Below are 25,993 nucleotides of genomic sequence, written 5' to 3'. Positions count from 1 at the left end.
CCATGAGCTTTACAACAGCTTCCATTAGCTTCTGAGATTGCAACTCTCCACGAATAGCTTCAGTCTGAAGCTCTTTCAGAATGAAAACTGTTGTTTAAATGCTTGGTTTGGGGGACAGTGCCCTCATCTTTCTTCTTCTTCCATATTCCTAGTGCTTTTACACACCCAAGTGCCACCGAGATAGGAATGATTTGCTCAACAGTGTGCTGGACATAAAGGAATTCTTTGATCACAAAAACGGGACTCCCTTTTCATGCTTCTACAGTCCAGACAGCCAATCTGAAGAGGTCATTCTCATAAAAAAGTACGACCAGATGGTTATCTTTCACTGTTTATTTTGGCCTTCACTGACTCTGCTAGGGGGTGCCCTGATTGTTGGCATGGTGAGATTAACACAGTACCTGTCCCTGCTGTGTGAAAAATACAGCGCTGCACTCAGAGATGAGATAGGTGGCAAAGTACCTTATATGGAACAGCATCGATTCAAACTGTGGAGTGTGGGGAGGGACAAAGAAAGGGGCAGAAAGATCTTAAGACAGTGGCCAGATTAAAGTCCTGGCATTCAGATACCTGCAATTTTTTCACCTGTGGACCTAATGACGCCTGCTCGCAAACTAACCACGTAGAGGCAATTCAAACTAAGTACATTTCTTTTGGGAAACATTTTAAAAAAGCCTCACTATGTATTCCATTTATTCTATGAATACATACAAACTCACCATCTTTTTTCTACCCCACATTTCTTTCCACATGAGCCAGGGAAGTGCTTTTTGTCTCCACATGGTGAAATGAGCTCACAGTAGCTGTGCTTTATCTAATTTCAGCTCTAGCCGAACTCGTCCGCGTGGAAGTAAATGATGGAGGGTATCTAACCTATTGAGTACTGAACAGCCAGCCTAGGTCTATGCAACACAGTTTACATCAAAACATTTCCCAAAAAAGTGCTTAGTGAAGAACAGGTCATTCACTGTTAGGAAGATAATAATCTGGTAATTTCAAAAAAATGTGGGCCGACCATTTTGCTTCACCATTCATGATAAAGGAAAGCTGCTCCTAGCAAATGGCACTGAGTTTAGAGTTCTCTGTACTTAACCTTGCCATGTACCATGTAATTTTTCTTTCAGCAACATTCTCCTAGTTAATTATGCTTTCCATAAGCTCATTTTCTTCTTTGTGCACATTCTGGTGGGGGTGGGAGAGATGGCCAGAAACGTGAAGTAGGGAGAAGCTGTATTGTATGGAATTTAACATTCATCTCAGATAATCTGCAATTGTAGAAAAGTCCCACGTGGACAGTCAGCAAACATCTGTACTTTAATGACTCAACCCTGGTTATTAACTAATGAATGTCACAAGGCTCTCCCAACAAGTGCTTTCCAGAGTAAGCTGAATTGGGAATTGAAAACATGTATTTGTTCTGAAAACCAATGTGCCTCAAAGTATCTCTTCAATCTTACTAAAAAAGTTTTACATCATGGTCCACAGAAAGAATGATACTTTGAAGCAACTTTTATATGCAGATGTAATTAAAACAGAAATTTTGATTCCAAGTAAATATTATGCCTTTTAGCAGTTAATTTCAAATCACAAATTACTGAAGAGACTGAATGATTAAATAGAGCAATATTGACTTGACAAGTAATGAACAATTTTGGTACTTTCTCCTCCTCCTAGTGTGGAATAGTAGAAAACACATGTGTTTCAGAGGATTTATTTGAATTCATAGGTCATAACTACAGCTTTTCAGATATGTATCCCCTGGAAGTTCAGCTGAACTGAAATGAAGGTTCAAGCCTCTCTCTTCTCATTTATAAAATGGGGATAATCTCTTCCTTCATGGGGTTAATGAAGAGACAAGGTAGAGTATATAAAACACCTTAGTTTCTTGCACCTAGTAAAAGTGCTCAAAAAATGTTAGATAAATTTTTTTTGCTAAGTTTCAATATTCAGTCAGCCTCTTTTGGGTATGTATCCAAAGGAAATGGAATCAGTATCTCCAAGAGACATCTGTATTCCCCTGTTCATTGGAGCATTATTGACAATGGGCAAGATATGGAAACAACCAGTGTCCATTCACAGATGAATAAATTGTGATCTTACACACACACCCACACGCACACACTGTACACACATACGTGAGGTGTGTATACATATACACAATGGAATATCATTCAGTCTTAAAAAAGGAGATCCTGCCATTTGCAACGGCACAGATAAACCCAGAGGGGATTATGCCAGTAAAATAAGCCAGACATAGAAAGGAAAAAACTGCATTTCACTTATATGTGGAATCTAAAAATGTCAAATACACAGAAGGAGAGAGTAAGATAGTGATTACTGGGGGTGTGGTCAGGTAGGGGAAATGGGGAGATGTTAATTAAAATGTACAAACTCTGTTTTAAGATGAGGTCTAGAGATCTTACGTACAGCACGATTATGGCATGAATACTATATTGAATACTGGAAATTTGCTAAGAAAGTAGATTTCAGGTATTCTCATCACATAGACACACATACACACAATGTAAGGAGATGATACATTGATTGGCTTGACTATAATCATTTGCTGTACATGAATATCAAATCATATTGTACACCTTAAATATATACAATTCTCATTAAAAAATAAAATAAATTCAGTCAGCCTTGGTACCTTTCACTGGACAGCCGGTTATAGGGGCTAGCGTAGGGAGCTGTAGGAGAGCATTCCTTCCCCTTGTCTTGGAGAAATATAATATGCATTTAAGATTCAGAATGTGCTGCTTAAAAGGTTGCGGTAAGTTATTTTGTATACCAAAGACTTTCCTGAAATAAAATAGATGTAGGCACACATATTTTAAGTCATTCTACAAATTGAGATTCTATAGATTTCTAAAGGGCAGATCTCTATTCCATTTCTTAGTAAGTTTTGACACCCATCTGACAACGTGCAGTTCTTGGGATTTTTCTCCTAACAAATTCAAAACCACTCGTTTAAAGCCTAAAAAGTGTGTGAAAGTGTGAAACCTAGTGTTGCAATTACCAGTTTTCCACTCATACAGTGCGGCTACTTGGTTCATCTCGTAACCTCATCTCAGGAAAGAGGAACATTATGCTTGGAGAACAAAGTCCATTTAGAATAATGTTAATTCAAAGTCACGCAAACCATTTGGCAAAGAATCAAAATGTGAGCAATCATTTGCTGTTAATTGCTTAGAAGTACAGAGTATCAACACTCAGTACTTGTACTGGTCCAAGTACAGACTCCCCTTTTGCAAGGTTTACGATAACTGAAAGTAAAATCAGTTTGCTTCTAGCCCAACCTCACTTCTAGGTTCTGGTCTTCAACTGACTTGAAAAAAAGTCTGTCTGCGTGTACAAACACATTCATATGTATATGTGTATGTTTCTGCTTGAAACACAAACATACAATTCTTTTTGCTTAAAGGAAATGAATATTCAAACAGATATTTCTCTAATATTCATTACTGGGGCAGAAAAATTGCTTTTAAGGCATAATAGTTTCAGGTTTTCAATCAACTATTCTTAGTTGTTACTGATCAGAACTCAAGTTCAGCTAAATTTTGATTATTAGCAACACCGGTTTGCTTGTAAGTATTCCAAAAAAATGGCAAAGTATAATTATCACAGGGTTTTGTTTAAAATATGTAGTACACTAAGGACTGCTTAGACACGTCATTTTTTTTTTTTTTTTTTTTTTTTTTTTTTTTTTTTTAATAAACAGCGTGATGTTACAGACTGCAAAGTTAAAAGAAAAGCAGACATTGACAGTTTCTGATGAGCACAAACAGTAAGTGCAGTCACAGGCCAAACATCTTGCTAGGAACAGCAAGACTGGGAAGAGGTCTTAAATTTAGTGACACTGTATTATTCTATATTCTCAGTACAATAACACATGCATCTTGCTGTGTCAAACCTTTTTGGGCCATCAGTAAAAGAATATGTAAAAACATTTTTCTCCTAATGAATGCAGTATACCACAAGACTTCAATTCATTGAATGACAAAATAGAAATAGATTTGCTACAATTAAAAGGGGCCAAAAGAGGGTGGTAGGGGCTGTTTTTTGAAGCTTCCAAAGTCAACATTTGATGTGCCTGTAGTCTTCTTTTGGTAATGCCACATTCCCCAAGATAGTAAAGCGTTATGTTCCAAAAGGATATATTCTTTTAGATTGTATTCAACCCAAGGAAGTCTGAGGACTGAATCACATCAAAACTATCAATTGTATTTGACTTAGGTTCCGTGCCAAAAGCGTTTCTAGAAACCACATGAAGTCCAAGCTCTCCAACCACTCTTCAGAACATATATTAAATGTGATAGGGGCTTTTTTTTTTTTTTAAATGAAATTGATAGATCATGACTACATTTGTAAATTCATACTTGAATTAATAAGTTTAGTCTTATTAAAGATATTTTGAGAAAATATAAAACAATGAAATTTTTCTTCCTCCTTGCTTAACCTAGAAGGAGTAACAAAAATAAGAATCACCTAAAAATATACATGGCTCTTAGCATAACCACAAAATTATTGTAGTGACAGATTAAATAAGGTTTCAGATAAGATTTAAGACCTAACTGGCTTACAAAATGCATTAAGAAAACCTTTCCATACTTACCAACATGAAGAATGGAGTCTACTGTTGGTAGTGAAAATCAGTTACCTAAACTACACTAAACGTACAATGGACTGATCCCCTCCCCCGGCCCACCAACCGCCCCAACCCCCTACTAAAACTCATATGTCATTGTGTAAAAAGTGAGAAAATTTCCTTATGGCTCATAACTGTCACTTTATGCTAACTAGCACGGCTGTAATATTAACATGTCTAAAACTAAGGAAAAGGAACGACGCTTCACTGATAAAAAGAAAGTGTAAAACCTTAATCAAGTGAAATACTTGGATGAAATAAGTTTATTTAAAAACTAACATCCCAACTCGGGAAACTCCTAATGAATTCTAAACACTTCTGAGCTTTAGAACCTGATGCTTACACCTTTTATGAACGATACTTCTTGACTAGGACTAGCGAGCAGTGTGTAGGCAAACAGAAATGTGTGCAGATATACACACACCAATTTCACTAATAATAAAGAAAAGGAAGACAGCTAATTTCGAATGCCGAATTCAAGAACCTAGTACCACAAACCTTCTGGCGCTGTAGCCTTTTCCATGGCTGGAGCAATGATTAAATTTTAACCAAATTTTTTTCTTAATGTCTCCAATGCCATTAAAAACAAGGCATGCCAACTCTGACTTTTTATAAATCTAAACTACAGTGCTCTGGAAATTTCTGTAACATCAGAGCCTGGTATTGAATTGTGACTCATTTACTTTTTTTCTTATTAACCTTCTGAGGTAGAGTTACCAATCCAATTTTATCAGGACCATAGTTATCTTGAGCTAAACCCCATAATCTTTTCAGAAAATGAAAATAACTTTGTAAAGAAAAGAAGAAAGGCTTTCCAGGCCATGGCGCGTAAGATACATTTATAATTTTAATGTAACAATTAAAAAATAAAAATGGTTTGTGTTTATATTTTAAAAAACAGCCCAGCTGTATTTCTCTGTCACCAATAATGTTATCTGAGGATCCTGTCCATGCTGAGTTTTATACTTCAGCCCTCACAATGCCGTCCTTGAGGAAGAGTTATTTCCCTCCTGGTATGCACAGTATACTCACAGCTTTCTGCCTTGTCTTTTGAAGGCCCCGTCTAAGGCTTCCCTTAGAAGCGCCTCATCTGAGCAGGATGGGCACGAAGAATGTAATTCATTCAAACAGACTCCCCCTCTTCTTCTGCCCCTCCTTCCACATTCCCCTCTTCTCAAAAACATCTGAAGTATGAAAGTTGTTTTTAGATAGGAGAAGCACCACAATCCATTAACACCGCATAGGGTCTCTTTAAACTCAATATTTTAGTGATGTCTTGGACATCAAAATCGATTTTTAAGGTGGATTCCAAGTATGTGGGTCCAGCCCAGGTCTGCAGTTTGTGTAGACATAGAAACCAAAGTCAAAACATTCAGAAAAGGTTAACCTGCTGACTTTAAAATAATGCTGGAAATCAAATTTTTTTTTTTTTTCAAAGAGTTGGCAGGCAAGCATGGGTTACTGGGTCAGAATAGGAATTAAATGGATTTATAAAATCGTTAACAAACAAATCCAAGTTTATGTGTTGTGAAATTTCCATGGTTCTTTTAAAACAGATAGGCTGCTCATAGTTTTTTTATGATGCTAGATCGCTCAATTTTTGATGGAAAAAGAATACAGATGGACTGTGTTTTACCTATGTGAAAATCACCAATCCATTTAAAATAAAATCCAAGAGGGTATATACATTCTAATCAAGTCATTGATTATTTTCCTGATTAATAAGAACTACACTTTACACAAAATACTTTATCAGCAGCTGTTTTCATCAAAAACCAATAGTCATAGTTTCACAGTTGAAAAAATTACACATTAAAATATTTTACAATTCATTGTATATTCACCAGTTTCCCATTTCCTAAAGGGCTTATAATATAAAGCAGATTAGAAGGGAAAACCTCAAAGTTGATTACTTTGACACTGAGTTTTACAGAGGACACTAAGAACCACAAAAAGCTTAGGTTCTATCAGAAAATAGTGACCAAATTCCATTCTTCTTTAAAAAAATCCAATTAGAAACATTTTTTAAAAACCAAATTCTACAATATGATTAACAGATTTCAAATTAACAGCAGTCTAAAAATCTTCAAAATAAATGATTCTGTATAGCTGAGAATATGATAAAAAGTTAAAACATGATTTTCAGATTATATCTTACTAGAATGTGTTTAAAATTAGGTTTTATTTTCTTTAGGTTCTTTAAACCTGCTTGGTTTTTTTTTTTCCTCCGAAAGTCATTGAAGGAAGTTATTTCTCAAGTGACCAAATGAGACTGTCGAGTCAACAGTGGGTTATACCACATTCAGTGACAAGAATGGTCGGCCACAGGAACTGACCAATCCATTGGGGGGGGGGGGGGGGGCGGTGACCAGACACTGCACTACCTGGAAACGGCTTACCGTTGACTTGACATCTTAGTCACCCCATGTAGCATTCAATTCAATTTTTGGTTCTTTGCCTTCTGAGCACTACCTGGCCTTTTTTTTCTTATTTTTAATGTTGTTTGCTTAAACTCCGCTTGGATTTAAAACTTACTTTGCTTTTAGCGAAATCACTTAACCTATAGAATCTTAATTCTTAGTAAAATTTGTCTACGCTTCTTCAAACAGAATTAACTTGGTTGTAATAACTATTGAAAATAAATGTAAATGATGAAATAAGCTGTGTGGCTTGTGTTTTAATGGTGGAGAGGTCCCAGGGGAAGGGAACTATCTGGGCTCATGTGAGAAATGCACAAATTATATACATTTTGTGCAAGGAAGCTCAAAGCTTTTTTGGCACTCAGGTAAAACGTGGTTCTCGGTTAAATCTCCAGTTTCTACCATCAGAGTTTCAGATTTGTACCATTTCACTGAGTTTTCCTGTAATTAATCCCTGACATAGAAAAGACTGGGATGTTAGCATGTGTTAACTGAATATATCTAAAAGGCACAAAATGTTAAACAAATTTTAATAAGTTATGAAACCTCTATCTGCAAAAGAATCTATTTGGCTTCCTGCTTAAAATGGGAGTTTAAATTCTTCTTAACTATTCCAAGACAGTTTACAGAAGTAAGTTCCCCTAATTTTCAAATTTATTTTTCTTGTTGGCAATATTATGTACATGCTTTAGTGAAGTACCTAAATCTCCAATAATTAGGCCCTTTAAGGGTTCTAAAACAGCCAAATATTAAGAGTATTTGTATTAGAGTCCCTTGTTCGCTATTCAAGACTTCTATTATAGGTAACTGATTTCATAAGTGAATATCGTTTAAGTGATACTGTTTTACTAGAGTATATAATGTACACTTTTTATAAAGTTGTATTCCAATAATATGCCTAATCTAGAAAACTGTCAGTAAATTATTGCACTTTTTCTGGTGTGGCACCTGGACGTTTGCTAAAGCTATTTCCTAGGGCATTAATCATTCATTTCAAATACTGACTAAAATAACAGATTCTAGAGTGATGACTAGCATTAGCCCCTACATCTTGGGTTAATGTTTTCCAAAGTGTTTAAGAATGCATCCTGTACTCAAATGCAATTTAATAAAGTTGAAGAGTGAGCCCTAACCGCTTGGAAATGGGACATGATCTTAAAATGGTTTAAGGTCCTACTTTTATTATCAAGATATTGCATAAACAGCCTAAGAAGGTAGAAAGTTCATGGTTTCTATTCCCCCATATTATAAAGTATTATTCATGAGCATACCTGGGTAGAGGGGCTGAAGCAATCAGGAAGATATGCTATATTGTGTCAATTTTGGTAACTAGTTTCATGATTGAGGCATTATCAACTATAAAAGAAGGTGGAAAATGGGGGATTCATATGAAAACAGAAATAAAAGGAAAGAGGATGAACTGTAATCTGTTTTCCTTATGTAGTTATACACTAGTCATTGGTATAAATGGGATAGTGCCTGAGCCTCACCCACGGACCGAGAGAAAAGCTGACCATGCTGCTACGGACAATAAAAAATTTGGGGTGCAAAACAATGCATGACTATGGGACAGATCATGTAAATAAAGAATATATATTAATGATAGTTTCTATAATATAAATAGCCTTTAATAAAAAAAATAATCTTTTTAATAACATTAATACTCACTTCTATTTTCTGGAAACATGCATGAAAAATGTATTCAATTCAATTGCAAAAGGAGAAAAAAAAAATCAACCTAAGGCGAATACTGTACAATTCTGGAGCAAGAGCTTTTCCTGCTCATTCTTTCTCCATGATGATTATTGTACTCTGTGGGAGCCCAGAATTTCCCTGGGAAATAAGAATCAGATTCTTGTAAATACTGTCCAGAAAAAAAAAAAAAAAAAAAACAAAACCCAAAAACACCACCTTATAACAGGTCTCATTTGTGACTGCTTCCAAAACTTTGCAGATAAGACCCCATATCGTCAAAAGGTTTGATTTATTAAAAAGGAAAAGTCTCCGGTGAAATCTCAAGAGTCCCTTCCACCCCAAGCAGTTTTCTTCATTAAACAAGGAGTCAAAAAAACCCACTTCAAACTATAAATTGAACAGCAATGGAAAAATAAGAAATCTTCATTATTTTCTAATCTTAATGCAATTTAACATCAAACTTCAGTTTCCTTGGACCTAATGCAATAATAGACTGTTGTGTCCACAATTTCAAAACATAGAACATTTGCAAGACAAAAAAAGAACATCATTCTTTTTCCTTCTCCACCATTTCTATATATTTTGGGGTTTTTTTGTTTTGTTTTCTTTTTTAAAAAAAGATACAAACAATCTTCAAAGTTTACCTTTTTGGACTTAAGGCATAACATGAAATTGCGCATTATTCTAAAGCTTAATTTTGAAATGAACTAGTTTAGTGCTCTCAAACCCTGTTTGCGTTTACATTATTTAAATTATATAGTATTTTATTTCTGTTCTTGTGTAAATTCTAATGCTGTTCATGGATTGTGCAATTCCTATGCAATCAGTCTTTGCCTGTTGACAGTTATTAACAGTGCAGTATAGAATCCAGATAATGAGCTTTTGGTTTCTCAGTTATCATTTCAGTTCAAAGCATGCTGCTTAATTGTGTGGAAGATCCAATCCATTTTTGTTGTCCAGCCACCATGATGTGCATCATTCATTTGTTTCATGAAATATTCCAAAGCCTCTTGTTCAGTTTTATCTAAAGCTAGGGTCTTTCGAATGTATGCAATATCATCAAAAGATTGCAGTTCTGGCATTCCAGAGCCAAGCATCATTGAGAAGAGATTTATGAAGAGATTGGCATGCTGCCGAATAGCTAGATAAGCCTTGTAACACATCTCCTGAAACCTATAAGTAATAAGAACAGTTTCATCAGTATGGAACAAATGGGGTTAATAGGTTCAGGTCTCTGCTCAAATGTCACGTCATTAGAGAGGCCTTCTTGGGCAAACCTATGAAAAATAGCATTTCTCTTCCCACTCCCCTTACCAACACTTTCTACTCTCTTTACCCCACACTAGAATGTAACCTCTGTGAGTCCATAAAGATTTTGTTTACTGCTTTATCACCAGCACCTAGAATGATGCCTGGCACATTAGCAGTTTACCAAGGATTTATTAAATGTTTGAACTGGTCCATACTAAAGCCTTTAGGGTTTGGGCTACGGCCAGGATAGTTACAGACAAAATGAGATTTTAGAATTTAAAAGTACTTTAAGGTTTGAGATAGACTGATGATATACCAGAAGGTGGTAGGAAAAATTATGAATACACATGGTAATTACGGTTGACTGATTTCCTCAAATTGTAGGACTAAAAAATGTTGTCTTAAGCACTACACATTATTTGTCAATATAGAGAAGGTGTAGTCCAATCATTTAAACAACAGTAAATAAAAACTTTTAATATATTAAGAAGATTAAGAATCACTTTCTTAGGCCTTAATTAACTAAATAAATCATTTCAGGCCTTAGTTAACTTAATAAATTGTTTTCCTCCATTTTTCATAGCATTACACAACAAATAAATAAACACATTAAAATATTCAGTTATGCCAAAATGTTAACATTAAGTTGCTTGAAAAATATCACTTATTTTTGATAGAGCAGCAAGAATTCGGTACTTTGCATTTTTGATTTCTGGAACTTACCTTTCGAATTCTCTTGTCTTTGTGCATTCTTGGGCTCCTTTACTAATCACTATTAAGAAATCTTGTGTCAAAACAAACGGCACACGTTCCCGTTTATAACCAAATTTTTTCTTCTTATGATCCAAAAAGTGTCCAAAATCTATATGAAATAGCTTTCAAAAACAAATAATTATATTATAGTTTGACCAATGCAGAATACAATATCCTGAATTAATAAGTTTAAGAATGCCAAAACATTTTAAAAAGAGAAAGCTATTACTTGTCCATCATCTTTAACCATGATGTTACTATTGTGACGATCTCCGATTCCCAGTATGAAGGTAGCAACACAATATCCAGCACATGAACGTGTGAACAGGTCAATGGCTGCATCGTATCTACAAAGAAGAAATAAACACCTTTTCAGCAGTGTGGAAATACAGAGTAAGCCAGTCCAAATTGGGAAAAGATGGTCAAAGTCTCTACTGAAGAAGGAAAACAATCGCTGACATTAAGAAAAGGAAGTAATTTTGTGCAAAGATTTGAGACAGAAAGTACATTTCTACATATCCTCTGACTAAAGCGGAATTTTTATTATAGTGAAAAAATACTGAACATGTCATGAAAAAAACATTTTTTCTAATCATTTCAACAGTGACCTTGAAGTATATTTTGAAATGTTCAATGATCATTTTTTTTTTTTTTTTTAAAGAATAAGCAATAAGGGAAACACATTTTAGATACCTAAAACTGGATGTATAAAGTTGGGTATATAGGATTTCACCAAAATTATAAGCAATTCAATTCTGATCATTCAAACACAAAATCTCAAACATTTCAAATGCTGAGCATAGTTTTTTCCCAGGTAAGTACAAATGTCTTCTCTGGTCTCAGAGAAATGTACACAACCATTAAAAGCCTCAGCTAACAAAAACTTAGATGAACACAGGAAGACAAGAATAATAAACTCACATTTCGCCTTTGTTCTTATCTTTGAGCCACTGGTGTAGAGTGTGGCTGTTGAACTGCAGTGCGCCTTTCAGACCACCTTTGCATTGAATCTGCATAATAGTGTGAGAATTTCTCACCACCTCAATAAGTCCCACACAGTCACCGATTGACAGACAACCATAAGGTAACATTCTGAAAAAGGATAAAAAACATTTGCAATTAAATGATGGCATTTTAAAATAGCAAATATTTTAATAGCCTAATTACAGGAATATTCTTTTTGCAAATTTGTCATGCATCATCTTCACTCCTTTAATTTTAATTTTCTTTTATTACAGTATGACAAACATTCCTAGAAAAATCCTCAAAATTATCTGCCATCATTTGTTATAACCTTCAAATGAGAAAGCATTTAATTATGTAAGAGAAAAACATTAAGAAAATTATTGTGGCAATTAAAATTGCGTAAATATTTATGACTTTAAAAATATGGGTGAATTTCAATTTGTTTAACTGACACCTAAGTAATACTTTAAGGCAGCAGTTCTCAGATATTTGGTCTCAGGACTCCTTTGTTCTCTTAAAAATTACCCAGATCCTAAAGAGCTTTTATTTATGTGGGTTATATCTACTGATAATAGAAATTAAAACAGAGAAAATAACAAATTAAAGTATTAACTAATCTAAAAATAAACTATTCTGTAGTAATATAAATAATACTTTTTTAATGAAACGAAGAACCTTATATTAAAATAATTCTTAGTAAGAACAGTGACACAATCCCCTATTTTCAAAATCTAATGTCTCATTCCACAGTGCTGAGCTGGATGCTCATGTACACCTTCTGTACTCAATCTAATGCCATGTTTTAATTGAAGCATATGAAGAAAATCTGGCCTTGTACTGTTATGTAGGTAGAAAAAAGAGGAGTATTGGAATAGCTTTTTCAGATAACTAGATATTTTTCTTTGGTACTATTCTAAAACTGGATAAGAAGTAGTTTCTCAAGTTGCAGTTTGGAATATGAAACCATCTTAAACTCTTTACACTCTGTTACATTAAAATCCATTTGTCTATCTTGCCTCTGAATCGAACTTTTACCCATATGTGACTTTATCACATGCTGCATTGGTCACTTGGAAGATACCAGTTCACTGAGTTATGAAGATCTTTCAAATGCTGGTATGTTTCATCATACCAATTAAAAAAATCACAATTGTTAATAACACCACTGATTTCCTCAGTAAAATCTTTACTTGGAGGAAGCTGTTCTGCTTACACACAAGTTTTTCAAAATTCTGATTTTTGCTTGAGAGCTCAAATTTGATCTTTGACAATAGTGTCAGTTGTTCACCTTGAAGGGATAGGCTCATATCAACTCATTTGAAAGAAAATGTCTGCCAAATACCTATGTCTCAATAACCAAAACTTATCTATTAGTTATTCTTTTTTTTTTTTTTTTTTTTTTAACGTTTATTTATTTTTGAGACAGAGAGAGACAGACCATGAACGGGGGAGGGGCAGAGAGAGAGGGAGACACAGAATCAGAAACAGGCTCCAGGCTCTGAGCCATCAGCCCAGAGCCCAACGCGGGGCTCGAACTCACGGACCGGGAGATCGTGACCTGGCTGAAGTCGGACGCTTAACCGACTGCGCCACCCAGGCGCCCCTCTATTAGTTATTCTTTAAGTAAAAGTGGTGTTCCATGAAAAAAAAAAAGTAGCTAGTTCAACTTACAACTCTAATAACCCACAAATGCTTTTTCTTGATAAAACCATACTTGGATACACAGAAGTGCTGTATGGATTCCTCCCATTCATCACATGGTATTAAAAAGGACATGTAGTCAAGGGAGATGTGAGGAGGAGTTAAAGAGACAATGAAAAAAATACCATTTGGCACGTAAGTACTAAAAAGTATGGTTTTTCTTGCTCTGTTGTTCTCATAAGCTACTGGCACTTCTTTCCATCTTTCTTTGACTTAAGTTCCTAAAAGATTACAATCCACACTTATTTTCATTTTCTGAATTCCATGTAGCATAACTTCTACACCTACTACTCTACTGACTCAATTCTTCTTACAGTTAACCATGAATCATCAAATCCAAGGGCTTTTTCATAGTCCTTATGGTCTTACATCCCCTGAAGCACCTGATACTATAAACTGTTTGTGACTCTCTCCTCTCTTTTGGATTCTGCGAATTACAAATTCTGGTTGACCTATCCCTTTGACCATTTCTTTCCTGGAAGCTTTCCTTCTACCTGCCCTGATAAATACAGGGATTTCTTAAGGTTGTACTCCTGCTCATTCTCTCTTTACATTTTAATTTTATTACTGTTGAACATGCTCATAGTTTAAAGAGTCACATACTCCTGTAAGGCTTGTTATAAAAAAAATAAAGCAGAGAATCCAAGTTTTGTTAAGAATAAAAATGCTATGATTTTGCTTAAATTTATATTTTATTTATAATTAAACTTAAAAAAATGTTTACTTAAATTACTTAAGTTAAAGAAATTTAGAAAATATTTTAAAACTTAAAAACTTTTTGAAGATCCAACTTACCTTCCAATGATCTAGCGTAACTTTAGGTGCTTTTTTAGCATAGTCTCTAATTCACAATTAAATATTGTCATTACCAGAGTTACAGTTAACTTCTTTACTCTGTCTAGTTCTGCATTCTCTCTTTTGTTTTGTACTTCCCTGGGGACAGTGGTAGTAATGGCATGTGTCTCTCAGATATAGAAAATTATACCAAAAGAGGAAACTTGATTAATATAACATTAATTGTTTTTGGAAAGCAGAAGGGATTAAGTCAGGAATTAAAAATTTGAAGATGATGACTCAATTTTGTACTTTAGCAAATTACTTGATGTGTCCATTTTTCTTCTGCAATAAGAGAGTTCTACTATGTGTCGCTGATACATCTTTATATAGCAGCTACCCTCCATCTTTAAGAGGCATACAAACAGACCCTAATCTACTCTGCTGCTGCAGCTAGAGTTGACTCCTATGCTCACTTAAACAGACATTTTTCTTTTGGAGAGAGTGGCCTTTGCTGGAATGACCCTAGATTTGCAAAGAGATAAGAAAGAAAAGGAAACACTACGAGAAAAGAAATGACCAGGACAAGATGAAGCATGACAGAAAACTTAAGAGATAATACTGATAATTGTAGAAAGTTGGGCAGAAATCAACAGAATGGCAAAAGCTTTTTTCTTTTCTTTTTTTAAAGCTTATTTATCCTGAGAGAGACAGAGACAGTGCGAGCTGGGGAAGGGCAGAGAGAGAGGGAGATGGAGAATCCCCAGCAGAATCCACACTGTCAGCACAGAGCCCGACGCTGGGCTCGAGCTCATGAAATTGTGAGATCATGACCTGAGCCAATACCAAGAGTCGGAGGCTTAACCGACAGTGCCACACGGGTGCTCCGAAGGGCAAAAGCTTTGAGTTCTTTTAGTTCTTTTCATAAATTTTGCTATCAAACTGATTCAAGATTAGAGGCTTTATAAAGTTTTAAAATTAGAAAATTTATATCATGAAAGAAATTGTCTTTAAACCTCTTAACTTCTGAATGAAAATAGGGGGCTTTTGCGTCTTCTATGTCATGTCCCAAACAGTAACACTCCAGACACAGTTGGAGAGCCCTTACCAGCTTATTAGAGATACCTCTTCTTACCTACCTGAATCTCTTAGCCATTCTAAGGTAAAGAAGAGGAAGACAAATGAAAGTAGTGTAATCGACTAATATTACTCTACTCCATACATTTCCTTATAGATAAATGCCCCATTATGCTTTATAACTGATATTTACTAATAGTTTACTTTCTCAGGATAACTTTTAACATACATGTTGCCTTACTTGTTACCTACCGAAGATCAAGGCCTTGATTTTGCCAGATATTTTCCATAATGCGAATGATCTGCAGTGTTAACATATCTTGCCGTAAATCTGCAATTCAAATGATATGTACCACCACTTAATGCCATAAATGCAAATTTGGGTGTCATGTTATCACACTGCTTTCAAACAGAAAATAAATACAGCTATATTTACTTTTCAAATTGATCTATAAGGAAGCAATATTTTGATTCTTTAACCCACTCTAAAGTATCTGCATAAACCCATCTGCATAACAATGTAGGATAAGCTACTATGTATTTCAGAAAAATTTTAGACTAAAATATTTAAAGTACTTATTTTTCTGAATCCTTAGATTTGAACTTGTTTATATTAACATACTGGGGCTAATAGAATTCACTGCTGAAATGTCATTCCCCAAAGGCAACCCATCAAAAATCCTTCCATTGCTCCCCCAGCAACCTGTTTTCCAAGTACATTAGAACCTTCTTTAATATTTCTTAGTAGACTACACTTTTCTTTTGTAGCATAGTGTAATTCTATTTTTGTAATTATTTGTTTAGTATCTCTCTTCTCCCTGCTAGACTGTAAACTTTAAGAGGGCAGGGATTCTGTTTTATTTTTACAATTTGATGGCTTAGCACATCAAATATTTATGGAATGAATGGATACTCACACAGCTAAGCAAATAGTTAGAAAGTTATTTCAGGCCATTTGGTTCTCAATTTAGTACTTCTTTTCTTTTTAATAATCATACATACATGTTCTAAAGGTTAAGACATCTGTTTAATATTACGTATTTTAACCACATGCATATTCCTTAAATGGCTTTCAATAGTCTTCATAGTTCATAAATATCCTGTGTATAAAAAGATAGCTAAATTCATGCATCATAAGTACATTAATACTCTTCCTTACCATCCCCATTTTTAAAGATGATCTCATTGTTCTGAAAGAGTAACTCTGACATGATGTCTGGGTTCTCCCAATTCAACCACAGTGGCCTTTTTGCAGAGGACATAATTCGACACTCTTCAAGCCTTTAAAATAGTTAAAAACTTTACCAGGTACATTTTTTATTCTTTTACCCTCAAATTTATTTTAAAATACACAGTATAGTTTTTGAAGTCTTATAAAAACTTAAAACCTCTCACTTCCATTTATGAATTCATTTCTAAGGGGAGTATAAAGAAAAAATAAATATTAAGGTTAAAAATTTCTTATATGATAACATAGGAATTTTCAACAAATATAGGGACATACCACTAGTTTTACACATATTACATTTCTTTTTTTTATTATTTTTTAATGTTTATTTTGGGGGGGGGAGGGGCAGAGAGAGAGGGAGGCACAGAATCCAAAGCAGGCTCCAGGCTCTGAGCTGTCAGCACAGAGCCTGATACAGGGCTGGAACTCACAAGCCGTGAGCTCATTAGCTGAAGTTGGACGCTTAACTGACTGAGCCACCCAGGTGCCCCCAGATACTACATTTTTGTATTGTATGAAACCAGAAATTCTGGCCAGAGAAAGTTTTAAACTGTATTATTAAAGTAGTAAAAACTCATTCTGACTAAATGCAGTTCTGAACTTAAGGAAATTGAACAACTCTTATTTTGCAGGGTAGGATAACAGGAGAGAGAAGCATATATAATTGAACATTCTAATTATAATGGACACTTTAACTTTTCTCCAGATTTTCTCCAGACAGGGTACTTGTTTAAACATCAATAAAACTTCCAATAAGGTACGTTACCTGAGATTTCCTAGTTGATGAGCAGGATTTAGAGGAGACAGAAAACCCTGTAGAGCATCCATGAAATCTGGTCTCCGCATTTGCTCAACTAAAAACTTCATCTGTACCTAATAAATAAGCACAATCATGGTTAGACTTCATAAAAGGTAACACTAACTGCTAATCGCTTTTATATGCTGGAACCTCAGTACTGTATAGTCTGTGAATCCATATCCTGTATTTCGATCAGAAGGATTTCTATTGCACAGAGCAACACAACTCAGGCAGAGGCAGGAGGGGCAGCACCGTGTACTCCCCTGTGACAATTCTGCACACTGACACAGACATGTTTTGCCTCTATAGCAGGGCTTGGTCAACTATGGAGGTTTTTGTAAATCAAACTGCATTGGATGTAGCCATGCCAATTTATTTAGATACTGGCTGTTTTCACACTAGAATAGCAGAGTTGAGTAGTTACAACAGAGACTGCATGGCCTACAAGGTCTAAAATATTTACTATCTTGCCTTTCAAGAAAGAGTTTGCTGATCTTTGTTCCAGAGGAAAAACTATGGAGACATCACGTCAGCTTAGTAACTTTACTTTTAAGCTTTGCAGAAAACACCATATTCATTTCTCTGTTGAGTGTTAAAAAACATCTAGTGAAGCTAAAAGAAACTGTTCGAAAAGTATTTATAAAAACATGTTACACTGAGTCTCACGCTATACTCAGGTTTAGTATGTATGCAGAAACATCTCTTTTTACTCAATTTTTAAAAAAGATTTATTTTATTTTGAGAGAGAGTGTGAGTAGGGGGAGAGGGACTAACGGAGAGAGAGAGAGAATCTCAGGCAGGCTCTACACTCAGCACGGGAGCCTGGCATGGAGCTCAATCCCATGACCCTGGGATCCTGACAGGAGCCTAAATGAAGAATTGGGACACTTAACCAACTAAGCCACCCAGGTGCCACTCTTGCTAATCAATTGAAACCAGAGCCCAGACTGCTAAACTGTATAGCATGTAATAACTGCCATTTTATTTTAGAAAATCTTCATCTGTCAAAAATATAAAAGGTAAGTGAGGGACGAAAGAGGTTAGAAGCTAAGGAACTAACAATAAATAATTTTTGTGCTGTAATTTTAGTAACAAAGCTTTTTTTTTCTTTTTCTTTCTCACTATGGATGAGTAGCTAGAAAATGCAGTTATCACTGACGAGGGCAACTCTTGCTCATGTAAAGGCATTTCTTTTTCTACCATTATCAACCGTAATGTTAGCACACTGCTTCCTATGCTTTACCATGGTTATGCTAAAACACGACACCAAAGAAACGCTTTTGTACCTACAGCATTCTTAGTTTCCTGTCACAATCCCATTTAAGCCAATACTAATGTAATGACTTTCACGTTCCTAATTAATCCACTGTATCAGAGCCAATCTGTGATATTAGGCTGTGAAAAATCTAGCTTTAATGAAACCCTTATATTTGCAAATTTAATATCTAGTTTCTTTTTTCTTCAATCAGTTACAATATAAATATAGTAAGTTTTATTCTTTCAAAGCAGACTAGTCTACTCTTGTTCATGGTTCCCAGAATCAGAAACAGTACAATTATTTTCTAATAACCTTTATTTGAACTTACATTTCACAAGTTCAATAAAGTCAACTCAGTCACAGACTCTATGACATTTAGATTAATACAGTAACTGTCTTTTAATTTTTTTTCATGCAATATTAAGGTATTGGAAAAATTCATTCAGTAGTGCTAATTTATATTCTTGTGCTTGGGAACTCATCAATATACGGGGATTTTTTTTTTTTTTTTTTCCATTTCATTAGAGATGAGGAATGATCTCACTTTTACTATAGGATGTGGTAGATTGAATAAAGGATAGAGAGGAGGAAAGGTCATGAGAAATCTTTACATTTCATATTCCTCAGTTACACTAAGCTAGACTGCCAATGACGAGTGTGTGATAATGCTCACTGGGTGACTAAGAGTCCATTTTATTGTATTTATTGTATTTTGTATTTTACAGAGAGAGAGAGTGCATGTGAACAGGGGAGGGGCAGAGAGAGAGAGAGAGAATCCCAAGCAAGCTCCATACTCAGTGCACAGCCCAATGTGTGATCACAACAGTGAGATCATGAGCTGAGCTGAAATCAAGAGTTGGAAGCTCAACTGACTGAGCCAACCAGGTGCCCGAGTCCATTAAAAAAATTATTTTTTGAGAGAGAGAGAGAGACAGAGTGCAAGCAGAAGAGGGGAAAGCAGAGAGGGAGAAACAGAATCTGAAGCAGTCTCCAGGCTCTGAGCTGTCAGCACAGAGCCTGATGCCAGGCTTGACCCAGAAACTGTGAGATCATGACCTGAGCCGGAGTTGGATGCTCAACCAACTGAGCCACCCAGGTGCCCCACCTAAGAGTCCATTTTAAACTTAGAAACATACAAATTAATTTCCAAACACTTATTTTCAAGGTCATTACTAAAAGCTAATAAATGACGAAAATTACGAAAAAAATCATTTTACAAGTTACGGTGATGTAGAAGAGAAGGAAGGGAAAGAACAGAGTACATTTATTGAGTACCTTTTGTGTTCTGGGGACTGTGATATGTGCTTCAGCATTTGTCATGTAATTTAATGCTCACAACTACACTACGAAGAAAGTATCGGTACGATTTATAAATGAGGAAAATGGATCTCAAACACTAAATAACGTGTCTAACATTACACAGCTGAGAGGCGGTGGAACATGGATCCAAATCCTGATATGCTTGATTCTAATGTTCACAATCTGCATCTACATCGGACTCTCAAATTACCTTGCCCCACTGCAATGAAGGGTCTCAAAAGCAATCTAAAGAGTCACATACCTTTTGTGTTTCATCCTTCTTTTCTTGTTTGAGAATGTCAGTTAAGTTAATGAGCTTTTCCATAGCTTCAACTTGCCTATTTAGGTGCTTCAAATACATCCCACATGCACGACAATACGACTCCAAAAGCAGGCCAAACCTCTGACTAACTGTTTTATTGTGCATCTCAGATCTAAAAGAACAGTGTAAGATTAAAAAAAAAAAAACAAACCCATACACACACACACACACACACACACACACACACACACACACACGCACGTGCACAGATGCGCACACACATTATATATATATACATGGTCCTTTAAAAATTTTTAAATGTTTACTGTTAAAAAAATTATTTAAGGGGCGCCTGGGTGGCGCAGTCGGTTAAGCGTCCGACTTCAGCCAGGTCACGATCTCGCGGTCCGTGAGTTTGAGCCCCGCGTCAGGCTCTGGGCTGATGGCTCAGAGCCTGGAGCCTGCTTCCGATTCTGTGACTCCCTCTCTCTCTGCCCCTCCCCCCTTCATGCTCTGTCTCTCTCTGTCCCAAAAATAAATAAAAGTTGAAAAAAAAAATTAAAAAAAAAATTATTTAATATTTTTGAGAGAAAGAGAGTGCGCGCGCGCACACACACACACACGCACGTGCACAGATGCGCACACACATTATATATATATACATGGTCCTTTAAAAATTTTTAAATGTTTACTGTTAAAAAAATTATTTAATATTTTTGAGAGAAAGAGTGCGCGCGCACACACACACACACACACACACACACACACACACACACACACGTGCAAATGGGGGAGGGGCAGAGACAGAGGGAGACACAGAACCTGAAGCAGGCTCCAGGCTCTGAGCTGTCAGCACAGAGCCTGATGTGGGGCTTGAACCCACAAACTACAAGATCATGACCTGAGCCAAAATCAGATGCTTAACCGACTGAGCCACCCAGGTGCCCCTATGTGGTCTTAAATGAGTATACGTATATAATCGCTTTTAAGAAAATAAGAAAACCCATTTCTGAAATCCAATAAATGTTATAATCATACTAACAATAAAGTGATTCAAAACCTATCACTTGTAAGCAAAAATAATCAAGAGTTTAAGATCATTCCTGGAATTGTGAATTTAATAAACTAGATTTTAGGCCTATTTCAACTACTTTTCATTTACTAATGTCAGCACAAAATCTATTAACTATATAGAACTGATGGCTACCAGAGAGGAGGTGAGTGGGGGTGGGGGTGGGGGGATGGGTTAGATGCATGGGGATTAAGGAGAGCACTGGCTGTGATGAGCACTGGGTATTGTATGGAAGTGCTTAATCACCACATTGTACATACTATATACCTGAAACTAATACACACTGCATGTTAACTGGAATTTAAATAAAAACTTAAAAAAAATATAAACATGAAAAAAAAGTAAATTAGGCACAAAAGTAATAAAACGAATAGGGAGGGAGTGAAGAGCTCAGTGAGTACTATTTAACTCTTCTGGCATACATGCACCTTTTCTATACTGTCTTTGAATTTAAGTTATTTTAGACCTAGCTTCAAAATTCCACCTTTGATTCATTTTAACATTAAAAAAATCAAGTTAATTATAAAGATATCAAGTTAATTTTAAATCTTTCTAAATTTAGAAAACAGTGTATGACTTGTGATGACACTGAGTATTAGATCATATTGTACAAAATACTTTTTATTCTTAATTAGCTTGTTTGCTTGTTTTCTAGTAAGAAACTTGGGATTTTTATATTATTGTTCTGAATTCTGAGGTAGGATCTTTTTTTTAATTTTGGGTATTTTAATCCACACATACAATGAAACCAACTGCAATATTAAATAATATTAATCTAGCAAATTTTGTTTTGCTTAAAGAAAAATATAAGTCTTTAAAAATATTTCAGCTCTAATTTCTGTATAAAATTCAGTTTGAATTTTATTGCTTATTTAAAAATTTGAGGCGAGGGGAGCCTGGGTGGCTCAGTCGGTTGAACGTCTGACTTCAGCTCAGGTCGTGATCTCACGGTTCGTGAGTTCGAGCCCTGCGTTGGGCTCTGTGCTGACAGCTCAGAGCCTGGAGCCTGCTTTGGATTCTGTGCCTTCCTCTCTCTCTGCCCCTCCCGTTCATGCTCTGTCTCTGTCTCAAAAATAAATAAACATTAAAAAAAAATTTTTTTTTAAATGAAAAAAATCTGAGGGGAAGCTTACAAATATACTTTCATTATGGAATAGTCTTCCAGACAAACAAAACAACAGTATATAAGTAACGAATATTTATAGATCTATTAAGAAAGCAAGTAATATATACCTAAGAATTTAATGGGAAAATAGCATGACTTACTTTAAATGCCAAAAGAAAAAGTGCCCAATCCTTTGATTAGTCAATGCTTTCTTGAGTAAAAATCTCACAAGCAGGTTATCCAAATACTGTTCATATTTTAGGACCTATGTGATTAAACACAAACATAAAAACAACTTTGCGTTAATCAGGGTCAGTTTTTGCATGGTTAGATCTACAGAGAATTTTTTAGAAAGCAAGTAGTCACTACTGATAATAAAACTGATTTTTAAAAAAGCATAAAACCAGGGTAGATAAAGATCCACGGTTTGGGTAAAGTTGCACAGATTTAGAATAAAACACTATTTTTCTATTTTACATTATTTTACCTGTACTAGCTGAATTAAGTACTGAGAAAGCTTGTCATCTGTTAAGTATTTTTCCAAGCATCGAACAGCAAAACCTCGAACCATAGGATCTGGGTAATTACAATCCAGAAGCTCCATTGCCTGTTCAGGTTTGATTGGAGGCCAATCTTTTACTAAGCAGTACATCTGTTATAAGAAAGACAATAAATCGTATTTAAAAAGCATAGGATAGTTGTGAGTGAATGCTGTTAAGACACTGTCTTAATTTCTTATTTTAAAATTGGTTTAGATAAGAGCTCTTCTCATGAATTCAGTGCTTAAAATGTTCAATTCTAATTAATTTTATCAGTAGAAGCAGTTTGAATGGTATTTTTCTCCACCATATTACCATTATTAATATAAAACATAGTCTATTTCACCTCTTACATTTATGCAGACTTTCTGAGAGAAAATGATTTGAACAACATACCAATTTTATACAACAGTTATTCCGTAATCTCCAACATGCATTTACCTGAGCTACTTCATCTCTAGAATTCCATTTAACAGACAGAAGCAGTTTGGGTAGAATTTCAGGGATAGTTACACAATAGTGTCTGTGTGGAAAAGACAAAACAAAACAAAAAACATTTCTGCATGTTATTCAAAAGGCCTACATATCTAAATCTTCAACTATGTAATCTTTAAGAAGTTCCAAACACTTTTAAAACTCACCATTACTAGCCTTCCTTAAAATCAAAAGAAATCAGTGTTTAACACTATAGTTGCATATATACGTACATGTATCCTTAGACATAGTTATAATGGCACGGAAGACAAAAGAAAAATCCAAATGGAAGACAAATACTTAGAAAAAATTATGATTTTATTTCATAACACTTTTTTTTAACATTTATTTATTTTTGAGACAGAGAGAGACAGAGCATGAACGGGGGAGGGGCAGAGAGAGAGGGAGACACAGAATCGGAAGCGGGCTCCAGGCTCTGAGCCATCAGCCCAGAGCCTGACGCGGGGCTCAAACTCACGGACCACGAGATCGTGACCTGAGCTGAAGTCGGACGCTCAACCGACTGAACCACCCATGCGCCCCTCATAACACTCTTTATATAGCTCTTTTAATTTACCTACTTATGCAACAGAAACCATGCAAAGAGTCACCAGTTCTACTGTTAAGTCGCTGGACAAAATTTCTGCAGAAATGCACTGCAACTGCTTTATTTAAATAAACCACTGTATACTTTCCAAGTGGTGGGATAATTTCTTCATAAGTGAAAATAAAGCACTGCACTATTACTTTGAGGAGGTATAAGAAAAAAAAAATGGAAGGAATGCCTTAAAATGGAAATATCTAGACCAACTAAATCACAACTAAATTGATCTAAAACTACTAGTTTTTTTTTTGGATCTTGAATTTCATTAAAAAAAGCTCCAAAAACCAAATCCTAAAAAAGTGCTATTAGGGATTTAGAATTTTAAAAAAGGCTTCAAGGGTTTAAGATTCAAGGTGAGTACCAAAGGAGCGTGGTTTGCTAGAAATACTGATCCTCATCCACAGCTTTAAAAAGAATAATGTTTATAATAAAAAAGTCATGTAAATTATGCTTTATGTACTTTAACAGGTATGACAGAATCTGTAAGATAAGCCAAAATCAGTTCTTTCTCCTTAATAGAAGAAACAGGGAATCTCCATTTTAACATTTACCTGTGGCTCCACAGAAAATCTTTCTCTTGCTCAGTGATTTCAGATAGAGGATCTCGGGTACAAATTGCTCGGAGCTGTTCTTTATCATTTTCTCTTAATTCGTTGTCTCTAGCTAGTCTGTTACTCTGTAAAATAAAGTAATATCTTATATGATTTTCTTTGCCATATTTTCCCCTGGATTCATGAGTGATCTACAAAAAAAGAAAAGTGCCAATAACTTTACATTGCTTATTAACTGTTGTGAAACAGTTTATTCTCATCACAAGACTTTATTTTCAGGGACAGGAAAGAATCAACTTAAGGCAGTATTTGTGGAACAAATCCAGTATCTTACTAAGTTAACATTACCACCAACCACAGAACAGTAACTGCCAAATTAGTCAAGGATAAGCCCAGACTGGGATACTAGGGGGTAGCAGTAAATAATTTGTCTTACTGGTGAGGCCCCTTCCTAGTATTCTATTAACTAATCTGCTCATGTTTCTGGAATGTAAATAAACAATAGTAAAATAATAAAATAAAAATGTAAATTCTTTCCTAAGAATTTATTTTATTCCTAATCTTTGCTTGAGTATATCCTTATAATCACTGCAAGGCTTTCAAATTTAAAAGGTAAAAATAAGAGAAAAAGGAAAAGAAAAACCCCTATTAAAACACTGAACGTTAAGTGTTCAGAAACTAAAATGAAAACATTATAACTTTGAGTATAATTCCAAGATTCCAAGTAATGTATTTATTTCCTTTAAATACAGATATATTAACTGCATAATGAATAATTCTGAATTTATATTAATTTATTATGAAAACATATACATTCCTTCGAATGGGTTACACATATCCCCAATGGCTAAAAATGAAAGCAGGCATCCATGCTACTTGGTTTTTATTAACATTTGTTAACATTATACTAACACTTAAATATTGTTTTTATATAATAGTTCACAGAAATATCATTGGCACATGTCCATCAACAAATATTAAAACATGTACTCTGTGCCTTGTTTTGTTCTTCCTGCTGGGGTCTTAAATAATAAAAGAACCTGCACTAACAGGGCGTCCATTATAGTGAAAAAATTCAATGAGCAAATAAGAAAAATATTCGAGAGTTGATATACTCTGGGTGATGTAACGGAGAATGACTGAGTGGGCATGTCACACTGGGTGTTTGGAAATGGCCTCTGAGAAGGGAATATTTAGTTTGTGATCCAAATGACAAGAAAGAGCCATCCACACTTAGATGAAGGAAAAGACAACTGCAGATGGAGGAAACAGTGAAAGTGACCCAAGGAGAGGAGTTTGGCAGGAAGATCTGTAAGCCTGAAGCCTAGTAGATGAGGGGGAGGAGAGACAGGAGGTCTGTTCAGAGCATGTAAAACTTGCAAATCAGGATGAAATGTCTGGATTTTTTTTTTTTTTTTTTTTAGTGAAAGCTATTTAAAAGATGAATATCATGATTTGATTTGTTTCATAAAGGTTATTCTGGCTGCTCTGTGGACTGAGGAAGACCATTTAGG

General features: G+C 35.2%; 2 protein-coding genes across 6 annotated transcripts in view; one reads left to right on the top strand and one right to left on the bottom strand.

The window, feature by feature from the left end:
• Positions 1–8,982, top strand: part of KCNMB3 (potassium calcium-activated channel subfamily M regulatory beta subunit 3) — a 98,647-nt gene extending 89,665 nt beyond the window's left edge. For all 3 annotated transcript variants that reach the window (XM_086674772.1, XM_086674775.1, XM_086674773.1), the window contains one exon: positions 153–8,982. In XM_086674772.1, the coding sequence (XP_086530898.1) occupies positions 153–551 (399 nt within the window). In that variant the 3' untranslated portion in view covers positions 552–8,982. The remainder of the gene's footprint in view (positions 1–152) is intronic.
• The window catches only part of PIK3CA (phosphatidylinositol-4,5-bisphosphate 3-kinase catalytic subunit alpha), an 81,610-nt gene continuing 62,013 nt past the window's right edge, over positions 6,397–25,993 (bottom strand). For all 3 annotated transcript variants that reach the window (XM_086674766.1, XM_086674767.1, XM_086674768.1), the window contains 12 exons: positions 24,480–24,604; positions 23,292–23,373; positions 22,799–22,963; positions 22,473–22,576; positions 20,135–20,306; positions 17,283–17,389; positions 16,448–16,569; positions 15,541–15,619; positions 11,692–11,862; positions 11,000–11,117; positions 10,741–10,892; positions 6,397–9,939 (listed from right to left, as the gene is read on the bottom strand). In XM_086674766.1, the coding sequence (XP_086530892.1) occupies positions 9,669–9,939; positions 10,741–10,892; positions 11,000–11,117; positions 11,692–11,862; positions 15,541–15,619; positions 16,448–16,569; positions 17,283–17,389; positions 20,135–20,306; positions 22,473–22,576; positions 22,799–22,963; positions 23,292–23,373; positions 24,480–24,604 (1,668 nt within the window). In that variant the 3' untranslated portion in view covers positions 6,397–9,668. The remainder of the gene's footprint in view (positions 9,940–10,740; positions 10,893–10,999; positions 11,118–11,691; positions 11,863–15,540; positions 15,620–16,447; positions 16,570–17,282; positions 17,390–20,134; positions 20,307–22,472; positions 22,577–22,798; positions 22,964–23,291; positions 23,374–24,479; positions 24,605–25,993) is intronic.

The sequence above is a fragment of the Puma concolor genome, chromosome C2 (genome assembly GCF_028749965.1).
Source record: "Puma concolor isolate L17-30 chromosome C2, mPumCon1.1.hap2, whole genome shotgun sequence".
In the NCBI taxonomy this organism is placed as follows: Eukaryota; Metazoa; Chordata; class Mammalia; order Carnivora; family Felidae; genus Puma; species Puma concolor.
Note: the sequence above shows the minus strand (reverse complement) of the source record. Positions and strands in the feature narration are given on the sequence as shown.